Raw genomic sequence first — 14581 nt, 5'->3', positions numbered from 1 at the left:
AAAAAAAAGAAAAGTTATTACTGACAGAAGAAGGATAGGCATGGCTACAAAGGCACAACAAGGGGGCGTCTGGTGGAGATGGAACCCTTCTGTATCTGCACCATGATGATATTTACATGAATCTACACAAGTGAAAAAATTGCATAGAATTACACATATGTGCACATATACATACAAGTGCATATAAATCCTGAATAAACTCTTGTGGTGTGGATGTGAAGTGTCCCCAAAAGCTCACGTGTGAGACAATGCAAGAAGGTTCAGAGGAGAAATGATTGGGTTGTGAGAGTCTTAACTCAATCAGTGAATTAATCCCCTAATAGGAATTAAACTGAGTGGTAACTAAAGTGGAAGGGTGTGGCTGGAGGACATGGGCATGGGAGAGTGGCTCTGGGGTACACATTTGTATCTAGTAAGGGGAGATCTCTTTGTTTGCTTTCTGATCACCATGTGAGTTGCTTCCCTCTGCCTTACTTTTCTGCCATGATGTTCTGCCTCACCTCGAGCCCTGAGGAATGGAGTTGGCCTTCTATGGACTAAGACCTCTGAAACTGTGAGCCCTCAATTAAACTTTTCTTCCATAAAAATTGTTCTGGTCAGATCCTTTAGTCACAGCAGCAAAAAAAGCTGACTAAAACAACTTTATACATTGGACTAATGTCAGTTTCCTGGTTTTGACATTACCCTATAATATAGTTCTCTGAAATGACACCATTGTGCAGGGTTGCATAGGACCTCTTTATGTATTTTTACAACTTCCTGTAAATCTGCAATTATTTAAAATCAAAAACATTTTTAAAAATGATTGTTGCTAGCTCTACTTTTTACTTTTTGATTTTAAAAAGTCACAAAATCTGAAGGGACCAAACTTAGTAAGATTTTAAGTGCATCACTGAACTGTTCCTCTTTAGTCATTTTATCCTAACTGAAGGGACTAACGTTAGATTCATGAATCCTGAGTTAAAGAAGTTTCTGCACTGGGCCAGTAGGATATGAAACTCAACTTCTAGTCAAGCAACCAATTTCATCACCATAATGCCACCTGTGCGGGTCCACACATCACACTGCAGTCTCAACTACCTATTTAGCATTTAAACGTCACTGTTTTATTATTTTTTTCTCTTATAATTCACCTTATTTTCATTCTTTTAAGTTCCTCTTTTTAATTTATTCAGCATCAATCTTATGAGATAACAATCCCATTAATTGTTTCTCTTATATAAGGGTATAAATAAGTAAAATTCAGCACATGAAATCAGTTGGATGCCTATCTCGCTCATCCCAATTCAGAAAAAAATAGATTCAAATGTTATTCTGTTTGCAGAAACATTCTTATGTGGCAAAATGTGACTGTGTAATTCTCTGTAGACAGATAAAAATCAATAGTAAGTAAATAAAGAAATTTGAGGTTAGTTCAACTAAAATAGAAAGAAGAAAAAAGTTCCCTTTTAGGTAATTTTCCACCATTTTAAAAATCATTCCATTCTGGTATTTTTTATTTTTTAATTTTGTTACTGTTCACTCTCCCTTCTTACCAATGCCTCTATTTCCCTAAAAGTGATGAATAATATATACACATTTTTAATTATTTCAATTTCACCATTTGACTGCTTTTAGATGATCCAAAACAATACCAGGTTAAGTAAAGTCCACTTTTGATTTCTATCAGCTCCTCTGAGGAGCAGTTTCATTGCTTATTTCTCCTGTGGATATTCAGAGTTAGAACTTCTAATGATAGAGACAAAAAAATAAACATGTTAATCCTATAAACCCAAAGGGTTTTAAAATTAAATTTACTTTGACATCCATAACGTGTTCAAAGTCGAATTCTAAAATGAACCTCTAAAGTGGTTAAGATAAACATCCAATGAAGTGCCAAAAAGGTAGGAAGCAAAGCAATAGAGATAATGTAAAATCCAATTGAGGGAAAGATGAAGTGCATTCACAAGCTGATAATGTACAGTTACAGCACAGGAGATGAAAGAGCACAATAAAATTATATTCCATTCACAGCTATCCAGTTGGGCATCCAAGTTTGGCTATGCTTTGGAGATCTGCCTTATAGATAAAACTGACTTATTAAATTCTTCCTTTGGTATTTTCTGTAACTGCACCTGCTATGTCAGTAGAGGATTCCCTTATTTATGCTCTGATGACCTGAATAATCCTGGTCTAAGTTTTTAAATGATTTTAGGAAAATAAAGTAAAAATCTAGCTACTAACCAGATAGTTATAACTCTGCAACTTAGATCTTCAAATATCATCAGAGAATATTTATGAGTCTGATGTACATATGGTGCCCTTACATCAGAGTCTCACTATGCTCAATTTGCCTTCAACTTCTCACATGAAAAACATTTAGAACATATTGCTATATCATGGTGAGGAAAATATGATAAGAATTCAATATGAAAACACATCAAAAGGCCAATGATGGAATAGTAATATAAAAAAAAATTTAAGACAGCAAACAAGGTCTTTGAATGAGAAATTGTTGGGATTTCTAGGTGTCAGGACCATTTTCTTATTCTATCACATTAATCTGACAAGCCTAACAGAACACTGACTCCACAAAGGAACTAGACAAATTCATCCCTGATAAATATAAACTGGCTAAATATAGAAACAAGAGCTCCCCACTTCCCCCAAAAAAGAAGCCCAGCCTAGGTCAGGGATGATGACCACGGTGCATCCACAATCAAAAATCAAATGCACACACTCCATATCCTTATAATCTCATTTAAACAATAGTACTTTTCCTGATCTGAATGGTACTTATCAGTTCTCTAAAGGTAACTTCCTTTTCTCTGAAAAATTATTATAAAGAAAAACTAAAGTGAAGAGTATAGTTTACATCTTTAATAACATTTAATAAACCAAAATTCCAAAGAGACTTCATTTATCACTATCACCATTTTATAAAATTGCCTGGATTTTTCACCAAAAAAAAGTAATTAATACAGTATGGGTATTTTCTCAAAATAAGGCTATTTTGAGAAAACAAAAAGGAGGTACCATATTTATTCAGCTTGTGTCCTCACCACAGGCTCCAGGCTTAGGCTGTTCTATAAAATATCTCACCCACCTATTGAGGAAAGCCCAGACTGCTCTAATTTCAATTCAAATGAGGTGGCCTCTCGGTTCATTTAAGGACTTTGATCAAATGTTACTTCTGCAGAAGACCTCTCTGGTCATCCCCTCTCAAATAACAACACCCTCAGTCTCTTTCCCTTTTCTCTGCTTTATTTTCCTTGCTGTTCTTATCACTACCTGGCATAATAGTATGGACTGCCCGCATACATACATCTGCTCCCTGTCCCCATGTGTCTTATGTCTGGCTTCATGGCATTTATTATCCTGTTTTTTTTTTTTTTTTTTTCACCACCATATTGCTTACCAGCTGGAACGGTATCCATCACATGCCGAGCACTCAATACTGCAATAACTGAATGAATGACTATCTTCTCCTCTAGGATTCCAACTCATGAGGTCAAGAGCCTGTCAGTGTTTCTCACTAACAGAAGCCTGCAAGCCTGTCTGGCACAGGAGAGCAGGAAGCAAAATACATGAATGAATAAACGAACAAATGAACAGCGGGAAAGTAATAACTAAGAGCTGAGCCTTTTCCTACCACACATTTGGGCTAAGGAACACAGAAGAGAGCCTGAGGTACGGAGAAAGAGCCAAGGAGAAAAGTGCCAAAAGGAATGACAAGGGTCACTGAAGGCAAGTTTTCTTATATTCCAACTTTGCTTAAAGAGTTCATAAGGAAAATGTGCAGAATTCAAGATTGCAACTTTTCCTGTAATATATTCAATAAATAACCAATAACTCCCCAAAAAGGGAAACAATCCATAGAGGGAAAAGGCAACCTACAGAGTGGGAGAAAAGATTTGCAAACTACATATCTGATAAGGTGTGAATATCCAAAATATCTAAGGAATTCATACAACCCCATAACAAAAAAAAAATGATTAAAAAATGGGCAAAGGACCTGAATACACATTTTTCCAAAGAAGGCATATAAAATGGCCAGCATCGCTAATGAAAAGATGTTCAACATCACTAATCATCAGGGAAATGAAAATCAAAAACACATGAGATTATCACCTCCCACTTGTTAGAATGTCTATTATCAAAAAGACAAAAAAAGAACTAACATGTTAGCAAGGATGTGGGAAAAAAGAAAACCTTTGTACACTCTTGGTGGGAATGGTATTGGTACAGCCATTATGGAAAACAGCACGGAGGCTCCTCAATATCAAAAATAAAGTTACCATGTGTTCCAGCAATCCCTCTTTTGTGTATAAAGCCAAAGGAATGGAAATGAGTATATTGAACAGATATCTGTACTCCTGTGTTTACTGCAGCACATGACAACAAAGATTTGGAAACGACCTAAATGTCTACCAGCAGATAAATGGGTAAAGAACGTGCATAATGTGCATGTGTACTTGTGTATATGTGTATTATGGGATATGTACACACAAGGGAATATCACTCAGCCCTGAAAAGAAAGAAAATCCTCACCCCTGTGAAAACATGGGTGAACCTGGAGAACATTAAGGTAAGTGAAACAATACTGGCTAAGAAAGACAGACACTGCACAATCTCACTTCTATGTGGGATTTGAAACAGTCAAACTCATAAAAGCAAAACAGTTGCCAGGAATTCAGGGGCGAGGGAAATGGGGAGACATTGGTCAAGGAATACAAAGTTTCAGTTATGTGTGATGAATAAGTTCTGTAAGTACAGCATTGTGACTGTAGTCAAGAGTATTATATTATATATTTGAAATTTGCTAAGATATTGGCTCTTAAGTGTTCTTACCACACACACGCGTGTACACACACACACACACACACACAGGTAATGCTGTGAGGTGATGAATATGTTAATAAGCTTGACTAAGGACTTTATTTCATAATGTATATGTATATCAAAACATCAAGCTGTACTTCTTAAATATGTACAACTTTTATTTGTCAATTGTACCCCAATAAACATGAAAGAAATCAATGACTAGAATAAGTTTACCCAAACAAGGGTAGGAAATAAATGACTTTCTTCAGGTCTTAGGCAGAATTAAAATTTCACATAATATTAAGAATCAAATTATTAACTTGCAAGTAATGCTTGCTTGCCATCAACATCTTAACCATTAAGGCTTTTCTAAGGGCCTTTAAGAATTATTTCTCTATTTAACCAAAACAGAGAATCTTGAACTTTTAACCAGCTAATAGGCAATATTTCTATAAATCAGTTTATCCTATTTGATATGCTTACATTTCACTATCAATTTTATTCAATAAAGCATTTTTAGAAAATTATGTCACTCACACTAAGCATCTTAAGATTATACCATAGCAACTGACTTACGCTCCTGGGCTCGATGCTTACAGTCAGAGGGCCACACTCTGTGGCATACCCTATGGGTTCTTTACCACCCTTTGTCTGTGTGTTAGAGAGCACCAACATGCCACCTTCAGACTATGCCCTTCCCTCACATCCCCACAGATAAGAGGAAAACTATGGGTAAGGCATAACCAGTTTGGCTAACACATGAGGATATCATTTCCCCCTCAGTTTGGCCGACTCCAAAGCTATGTTACTCTTCATCTAACTAATAACACAGATTAGCTGTGTGCCAGCTTGACTAAGGACTTTATTTCATAATGTATATGTATATCAAAACATCAAGCTGTGCCAGGTATTTACTGGAAAGTGTTACTTCAAAATCATTGACACTAAATTTTAATCATTATCAATGGTTCAGATATGAAAAAAAAAAAAAAAAAGGTACCTATAGAGAATTTCCTAAAAGAGAAGCAATCCATCTATACCTAAAATAACCAAAACCTTTCCTTGGCTTAAGTGAGACCATTAGGAATCTACACACTACCCTGGCCCCTAGGAGAATTAGTCCTCCTTGCTATCCCTTTAGCATTATGCTGCATAGCAAGAGACTTCTGGAACCCACTGCTGAATTCACCGAAGGGATGTTGTCGAGGATATTGTTGATTACGCTGCAAAGCATCTTCTCCATGAGGCTGAAGGGGTCAACAGGTCCCAGCACCAGCTTCATTAATCATTCTTCTCCAGCAAGAAGAGTTTTACTTTGGAAACACTAAATAATGAAACCATTGTGCTTCCTTCTTTGTGTTGGCCATGAGAAATTATAGCTTAAGTGCTTGTATTAGTAAAGAAGAAAGGTTTGAAATTGATTGTCTGAGTTTTCCCTCTAAGAAGCCAAGAAAAGAAAAGCAAGTTAAACCCAAAATAAGGAGAATAAGGGTAAATAATAATTAGCAGAAATCACTGAATTTCTCAAACCATAGAGAATCAACTAAAAGTTGATTCACCCAATTGAGGAACTCCAGGGAGAATGATCAAAAAGGAGAACAGATATAAATTACTAGTATGAGGTAAGAAAGTATCATTACAACATATACTGAAGACATTAAAAGGACAATAAGAGAATACTATGAAATTTGTACCAATGAACTTGATAACTTAGATTAAATGAACAAACTCCTTGAAAGAACTTATCAAAACTGGCTCAGAAAGAAACAGAAATGTGCATATTCCTCTTTCAATTAAAAAGACTGAATCTGTCATCAAAAAAAAAAAATTCACATGCATGACTATAATCTCAGTGACTCAGGAGGCTGAGGAAGGAGGATCATTAGTTCAAAGTCAGTGTCAGCAACTTAGCAAGGTCCTAAGCAACTTAGCAATACCCTGTCTCTAAATAAAACATTAAAAAGTGCTGGAGATGTGGCTCTGTGGTTAAGGGTCCCTGGATTAAACCCCAGTACCAAAAAATACACATATATATACTAAACCCTTCCTATAAGATAAAAAAGCAAATAAGGATGTCCACTCTCATCTCCTTTCTTCAACATTGTCCTAGAAATCCCAGTCAATGCAAAAAGGTAAGAAAAATAAATAATAAAGACATAAAGATCAGAAAGAAAAAGTCGAATTGCCATTACTCACAGATCAGTAGTCTACATGGAAATCCTGAGGAATCTACAAATCTCTTACTAGAATTGAATGACCTCCCCAAATTTACATCATTAATAAAATCAAAACTGTGATTTAAACCTACACATTCTGGTTCCCAAACTCTTAACCCTTATGCCACACCCTCTCTACTTAGAGATGACCATGCAGCTACAAATGTGTTAGCCCACAAACCTCCACACAACAGGTATCAGAAGCCTCATCTGAAGATTTGGAGTCAGAAGTTCAGGAAGATTAATAACTTGGTAGCTAGGGGTGGAGATTACATGGTTTGTGGGTGGTGGTGGAGGACATTGAATGCAGATCCGCTGACTCTAAAACAAAGCTGATTCAGAGACATCATGTCTTTTGACTGACAACAGGAAATAGTGAGGAGGTCCTTGGGTACACCATCACATGTGTGTACCCCAAGTCTGAGGGAGTTGAGGCCTGGCTAAACTTTCCTTTCCTAAAATCCTAGGGAGAGTAAAATCAGCACCACAGAATTTAACCCTACTTATATATTAGGCTGTGTTGTCCTCCAATTGAGATAGATAGATATAGATGTAGACATACATAGATATAGATAGAAGTCACATGCTCCTGTGGATTTGGGGCCACAAAGAGATGACCTCCAAGAAGCTGCAAATAGATAGTTGTTCAGCATTGAACTTGAAAGACAACACATTGCTCACATCACTAAAAGAGACCCCTTGACATTGTGTGCCTTGTGGTAGAACTGCGTAACACTTCTGCTGAAGCTTTCTTGCCAAAAAATCAAATCTGAATTAATCAAGCTCTAGACCCAGATACCAATTTTTTAAAAACATTTTTGGTTGTAGATGGACACAATACCTTTATTTTATTTATTTATTTTTATGTGTTGCTGAGGATTGAACCCAGTGCCTCACATGTGCTAGGCAAGCACTCTACCACTGAGCTACAACCCCAGCACCCCAGATACCGATTTATAGGAAATAGAGGAGATAATGTGACTTGTTAAAAGACATCATGGTATACAATTAAAAATCAGACTATAAAAAACACCAGTTTCTTCAAGAAATTTATCACAAAAGAGAGAGAGACAGAAAGAGGGAGAACCCAGACCTAGAAACAACTTGATACAACTTATTTGGGTCCTGATACCAACAAACTGCAAGAAAGAGAGTTATGAAATAAATGGAGAAATTTAACTGATTGGATATTTGATTGTAGTAGGAAACTAATGTCATTTTTAAAAATGTTTAACAATGCTATTGCTTTCTTTATAAAGAGTCCTTACCTTTTAGAGATACATGCTGATATATTGACAGATGAAATAACACTATGTGTGGGATTTGCTTCAAAATAATCCTGGGGGCAGAGGGGGACAAATGGCATATAAATGAAGTAAGATTGCAGTGAGCTGATATTTTTTGGAGTGGGGGAGGGGTGGTACAAGAAAAGCGTATTGTTCTCTCCTTTTTGTATATTTTGAAATTTTCCATAATAAAAATGGGTTGGGTTTTAAAATAGAGCTATGAAATGTCATTTGTTTCAAGAAAAAGATTCACAAGAGCCAGGAAGCAGAAGGAACAGCAGAGGCAGATGTTGGCAGAGCTCATCTGGGCTCTCTCCCAGGTAAAGAGGGTAGGTGCAAGAACCTCACTACAAGGTTGCAGAGGTCATTTTGTCCTTGAGGAAGAGGATGCATGTGGCCCTCTCACCCTGGTCCCACTAGCACCTTCTCCAGTCAGGATACTGAACTGAAGATGGAAATAAAATGATGAGTAAAATACAGGAACCAATGCCAAGGGATGCAAAAGGAGAAGTAAACAGGCCATTACCACAGAGCCTGCCTTGTGTTGTATTATTAGAGTTGGACAAAGTGTGCTATGGGAGCACTTGTGACAGTCATCTAACTGGAAGAGGTGACAGTCGCAAGTCCTGAAGCATTCCCAGAACTGCTTTCTGATTAAAATTGAATTCCTGGGCTCTGTCGCTCTAGGAAAAGAATGCACTCTGCAGGCCAGAAGATGTAAGTGACCTGACCTGCTGGCAGCTTTGCTTCTTAAGAATGCATGAAATGTACTTCTGGTAACAACTGGATTTCCCATCCAGTTTGCCTAGAGAAAGAGTACATTAGCCAAAGGATGTGAGTGTCCACTTCTCTGACACTAAAGATTTTATTGTCAAATTAATGAACTGATTTTTAAGTCCTCTGAGAGTCTGGTACCTGTGCATCCATCCTCAATAGATGCATTTATTCTTTATGTGCTGACAAATCAGGACTGTAAGACTGCAAGGTCAGCCCTAAGCCCTAGAGAATTTACCAGGGTAATGTCGACGCTGGGGACCTGCCTGGGAGACTAATGTCTCCCAGAGATGAGCTTCTGTTCTGCAAGGTTCTTTGATCTTCTACATTGCTCAAGGGTGGGCCCATGTCTGATGCTTCTTTGATATTAAACTTGAAATATCTGAGTCATCTTCTCACACCATTTGTGCTACAAAGTATTTTAGTTTTAACAAATTTGTTCCTTGCTTTCTTTCACTCTCATTCAATCACATCAAAATAGCTAACATAACATCTATTTGGAGTAAGTCACATGCAAAGAGACCGTCCAAGAGGTATTTTGTAAAGGAAACACAAATACTTAAAAATTAATTCCTTAGCTGCTTTTAAAAGATTACAACCTATTTTACATTTGATCATGTTAACTTCATCTTCTCCTTTATGGCTGTGACGGCCAGTGGTCCTCAAGTAAGCCAATCCTCTGAGGGCTACCCTCCAAGCTATGCACAAACTCTAACTACAGGAAACAAAACCAATTCATTGTGAACTCCTTCCCTTAAAAAGACAATTTCTTTCATCTTCAGTGGTTTCACTGTCAATCGCTTGGTGAGCTTCTTTCATCTAGGGCAAGGGATGGCAAACTTTTTGTGTAAAGGTTCATACAGTTAATATTTTAATCTCTATGGACCACAAGTCTCCCTTGTTGCTACTTAACTCTGCTACTGTAGCGTGAAAGCAGTCACGGGCAATATATAGCCAAGTAAGTGTGACTATGTTTCAATAAAACTGTTTATGAACACTGAAATTTGAATTTCATATAAATTTCATAGGTCACAAAATATTACTCTTCTTTTTATTTATTTCTAACCAATCAGGAATGAGCCAGGTGCAGAAGCCTGTGCCTGTAATCCAGCTACTTGGAAAGTTGAGGCAGGAGGATCATAAGTTCAAGGCCAGCCTAGGTGATTTAGCAAGATCCTATCTCAAAATAAGATTTTAAAATGATTGGTGATGTAACTCAGAGTAAGGTCCTGGGTTTGATTCTCAGTAACATACACACACACACACACAAAAAAAAAAAAAAAAAAAGAAGAAAGAAGAAAGTAAAAACCATTCTTAGATCAGGAGATACACAGGCAGCTGCCAGATCTGGCCCATGGGCCATAGCTTGTGACCCCTGCTCCATTTTGATGAATACTGGCAATGACTCGCCAAGACATTGGTGAATATACGCAGTCCCTGTCCCATCATAATGCTTCCTATCAACCATGAGATCTATTACCTATAAATAATTTTTAAGTTCACAGCCCAAAAAGTTAAAATCTTGTGGGAAAAAATATTTTCACTAAAAGTAAACAATGTTCAGCACATTTTTTTAAATGCTATCTGAGAGTTTGGGTGCTGTTTATAAGAAATAGATACACAATTTTCTAAAAAACTATTAAAATACTGCTCCCTTTTCCAAAAAAATTAAAAATTAAATGCTATCTCATATACCTTAAATCTCCAATAGTGGGAGCTATGCAATTTATTCCTAGTTAATTGTCTCTGTGATGAAAAAAGAAGTTATACAGATAAAAGACAGTAGTAAACTTGCTTTGGTTTCAAAACGTATCTACTGAGACTTTTTCCAATGTTGGTTATCCATCCTGCTGGTGGTTATCTTTCTGATTTCCAGATCAGCAATTATAGGTTCTCATCCCCCCAGTCCTAGTCCAATACCATGAATAGTTGATATGTAAGAAGCTTTGCATTTTCTTTCTTTAATCTAATCCTCACATTGACATGTTCTCAACACCTTTTCCTACATACAAGTTTATGCAGTATCATCCTGTTTATAATAACTTTCTAGGCATGCCTCACAAAACACTTTTAAGGCCTTACCTTCCTTGTTTGCTTTGTTTCAATTTCATCACATACTTCTTTCTTCCTGCAATGTTTTCTATTTTCACTCCCCTTTTTACTGCTATACCCCCAGGTTCCTCTTCTTCTAGCCATCCACAATGATTGTCACTGAAATTATGCATATATTTGAACTATATTTTCCAATTATGCTGTGTTCCCAGTTAAAATGTTCCAAGCATCATACCCCCAAATTGTACATAGGTGTTCATTGTATGATTTCTTCTTTTTCTGTTTGTGCTTAGAAAATGTCCATAATAAAAACTACATAAAAATAGGGTGTGTATAAAGAAAAAAAGTAGAGCACACACTCCTATATTCTAGATTCAGTCACAAGTGGAATTTGCGGAAGGGAAAAATTAGTGGACTCCCTGCCCCACCTTTGTATCTTTGCTCAAGTTGTTCCTCTGCCTGGCATGCCCTCCCTATCCTCTGCCTGGTTAAATGCCCCTTAGCCTCTGAGGTCCAAGCAGAACTCTCGGGGAGCATCCCCAGCAGACCTGATGACTCTCTTCTTTATTCCCAAAACACTTTACACATCTCCATTAAAGTATTTATCATCACATTGTGGTTAGTTGCTTATGCAGTTGTCCCTGCACCAAGCCCTCACACGGCCCCAAGCCAGTAAGCATCCCCAATGCCCAGCACAGTGCCTGCAGGAGGACATTAACATTGCGTTGCTCAGACATATTGAGGACAGTCAGATCCCACTGAGGGACTTCAGGGGCTTCTCCAGTCAACTTCCAGTAGCACTCTCAACCTTCCTACTTGCCAAAAAAATAAACAGATATATCCATCTAAGTAAAAATGCAACTTCAAAACATGTTCCCTCAGGTTCTCTTACAATGAGACTACCACTACTAAATTTCACAGGAATTCTGACATTGACACCACAGAACAGGTAAGGTCATCTTAACACCATATAATAAAATGTTTGCATGGCACCTCACAGTTTTCAAAGCATTTCCAGTTTTTCAACTCTTCTATTCGTCCACTCATCCCTGGGAGATAAGCCTGAGATAGCCCTTGCCTTCTCTTTTAGACACTCAAAGAAGTAAAAGTGTTAAGTCCAAGATCAGAATTGGTGATAGCTCTGGGCCTAAAATCCTCAACTTATTGATCTATTCACTCCTCTGTACTCAACTAGTACTAGGCTCAGTATTTGTGGATGTTGTTTTGTTTTGTTTATAGTAGGCTGTTCCCCATTATGAATGGTGGATTAAATTGTGGAACTGTGTTCTAAAAATCCATTCCAAATAAAATCATTTAGGTGGGCACACATTATGAAAAGACAGTCAAATATGCCCCACTTGTACTGCTCTATGATTTTACCATAAGTACTTATTGACTAAAGGGTTTCCAATGCACTATTGACTGCTCAAAAATGATATGCCATGCATTACTACAAACAGAAATATGCCTTTCATTATCTAAAAATTTCACTCATAAGGAAGCATTACTATTTATAGGTTAAGAATAAGATCTGACAATTCACTTTTCCTGAACTAGTATGGAGCACTTATCACATTAGCAGCCTCTACAATTAAATATGCTCTTAGTTCCTCTACATAATTCTCTGTGATTTAACCATCACTTCAATTGTCTTATTATTTATTATATACAACTTTTCTAATATTAGTACATATTGTTTTAGACATAAATAGGATACTGCCTGCCCAAAAAATCTTGCTACTATGTGGTAATTGAAAGTCAAGAATATTTCTCAGATATATTAATTTATTCAAATGAGCTACATTTAACTTTTCTCTAATCACTCAATTTTTTTTCATCAGAGGCCTTAACAGTGGAGCATGCACAGCATGTCACACTTAAGATTCTCAAGTTTGATCTGGTTATGAATCTGTTAATAGAAAATTTTTTCAATATGGCAGAGCACAAAAACATTTCACACAAATGCAAATAGAGATGTCACGCAGATAGCTGCAAGATGTGAATCATTGCCCTTCCGCATCAAACTCCAAAATTCAGTGACAGTTCACTCTGCAAGATTTCTTGCTCAGTTCTTAAAAGTTCAGATGCATCACCTTTTAATCAGGGCAATAAACTATAATTGCTAACATACTGTGTAATGTTTACTGCTAAACCTGCAATCTGGACAAACAGAAAATTATGCTGTCAGAACCTAGAAACAATTGTAGTCCGTTGTTACACACCGCACCTTCCTAAGAGAGCTGTCGTCCAGAGTTACATGCTTTACGGTTTTAATATTTTAAGAGTAAGGGTCTTTTCCCGGAGAAGCAGGTATTAAGACGAAAGCAGCCTCCCGCGTGACCTTCCTAACACAGACCTTGAGCGAGCGACTGCGGGGGCACAGTGCTGTGAATTTCAGCAAGGGACTTGACAGCTCCTCACACTTTGTTTTCAAGAATATTAAAAAAAGAAAAAGAAGAAGAAGATTACTCTGCACCTGCCTGAACCCCCGCCCCTCTTTAAAACTTAAATTACATTCATCCCCATAGTCTGAAAATCCGGAAGACCATATGTATCCATCCTTCCGTCCCGTGATGCCAAGAGAAAATAACCCCCACCTAAGAGTGGAGCCTAGAGTCGCAGGGGCGGGGGGCTGCTGTTCTGTCCCCCGCTGCGCTGCATTCTCCCCACCACGTGTGATAATCTCATGCAAGTGCCATCCCCAAAATGCTGGGGTCTGTGCCCGCCTGCATCCGGGAGGGGGACCTCGGCCCCTCCCCCGCTTGGGGACCCGGGCCCCCGCTGCACGGCAGCTGCGCCCAGGTACTGGACTGCGGCTCCGGGCGGCCGTGCCCGGGAGGTCTCGGGACCCGGGCAGGAGCAGCGCCTCGGAGCCCGGCCGGGGCTGGGGACGCTGCCCGAGATACCTTTTATCCAGGCAGGCGATCCACTCGGCAGAGGAGGAAGAATGGGCAGCGTGCGCAGCGACCATGTTGGGCAGCGGCGCGAGGTGTCCCCGGCTGCAGCGACCTCCCGCGCTCGCGCTGCCTCCGCCTCCGCCTCGCCCGCCGCACCGACCCTGCTCCTCCCCGGCGGTTGCCACAGGCCGCCCTCCCAGCGGGCTCCCGCGTCCTGCGGGGCGGGGGCTGGCGAGGGAGGGGACCCGAGGGGCGGGACGCAGGCGCCCGGAGGGCCGAGCCGCCCTCCCGCCGCTGCACTGCGGCGCCCGGGGTGGGGAGCACCTGGGTCCCGCCCGCTGTGCGGGGAGGCGGAGGTGGAGACCCCGGGATGGCCACCTGCGACAGGTGGCCCCGAGTCCCCGAAGACCTGGGCCCCACCCTCACCTTGGGGCCTCTGAAGTAAGGAAAGGACAGGCACCACCGGACTGCTTGGCGGGGGTTGGGGGGCGTCAATGTCTATATATTTTTCATACAGCATATGCCACTAAAATGGCTGCTGCCTCTCGGTTTC

General features: G+C 39.2%; 1 protein-coding gene across 4 annotated transcripts in view; it reads right to left on the bottom strand.

Moving 5' to 3' along the window:
* Positions 1–14218, bottom strand: part of Rapgef4 (Rap guanine nucleotide exchange factor 4) — a 279641-nt gene extending 265423 nt beyond the window's left edge. Inside the window, exon 1 of one of the 4 annotated variants that reach the window (XM_047543020.1) lies at positions 14038–14218. In XM_047543020.1, the coding sequence (XP_047398976.1) occupies positions 14038–14102 (65 nt within the window). In that variant the 5' untranslated portion in view covers positions 14103–14218. The remainder of the gene's footprint in view (positions 1–14037) is intronic. The other 3 variants (XM_047543011.1, XM_047543009.1, XM_047543010.1) reach the window with 3 other exon arrangements.
* Positions 14219–14581: the final 363 nt, after the last annotated feature.

Source organism: Sciurus carolinensis, chromosome 3, assembly GCF_902686445.1.
Source record: "Sciurus carolinensis chromosome 3, mSciCar1.2, whole genome shotgun sequence".
In the NCBI taxonomy this organism is placed as follows: Eukaryota; Metazoa; Chordata; class Mammalia; order Rodentia; family Sciuridae; genus Sciurus; species Sciurus carolinensis.
The sequence above is the reverse complement of the archived record's forward strand: the minus strand, read 5'-3'. Positions and strand labels throughout refer to the sequence as shown.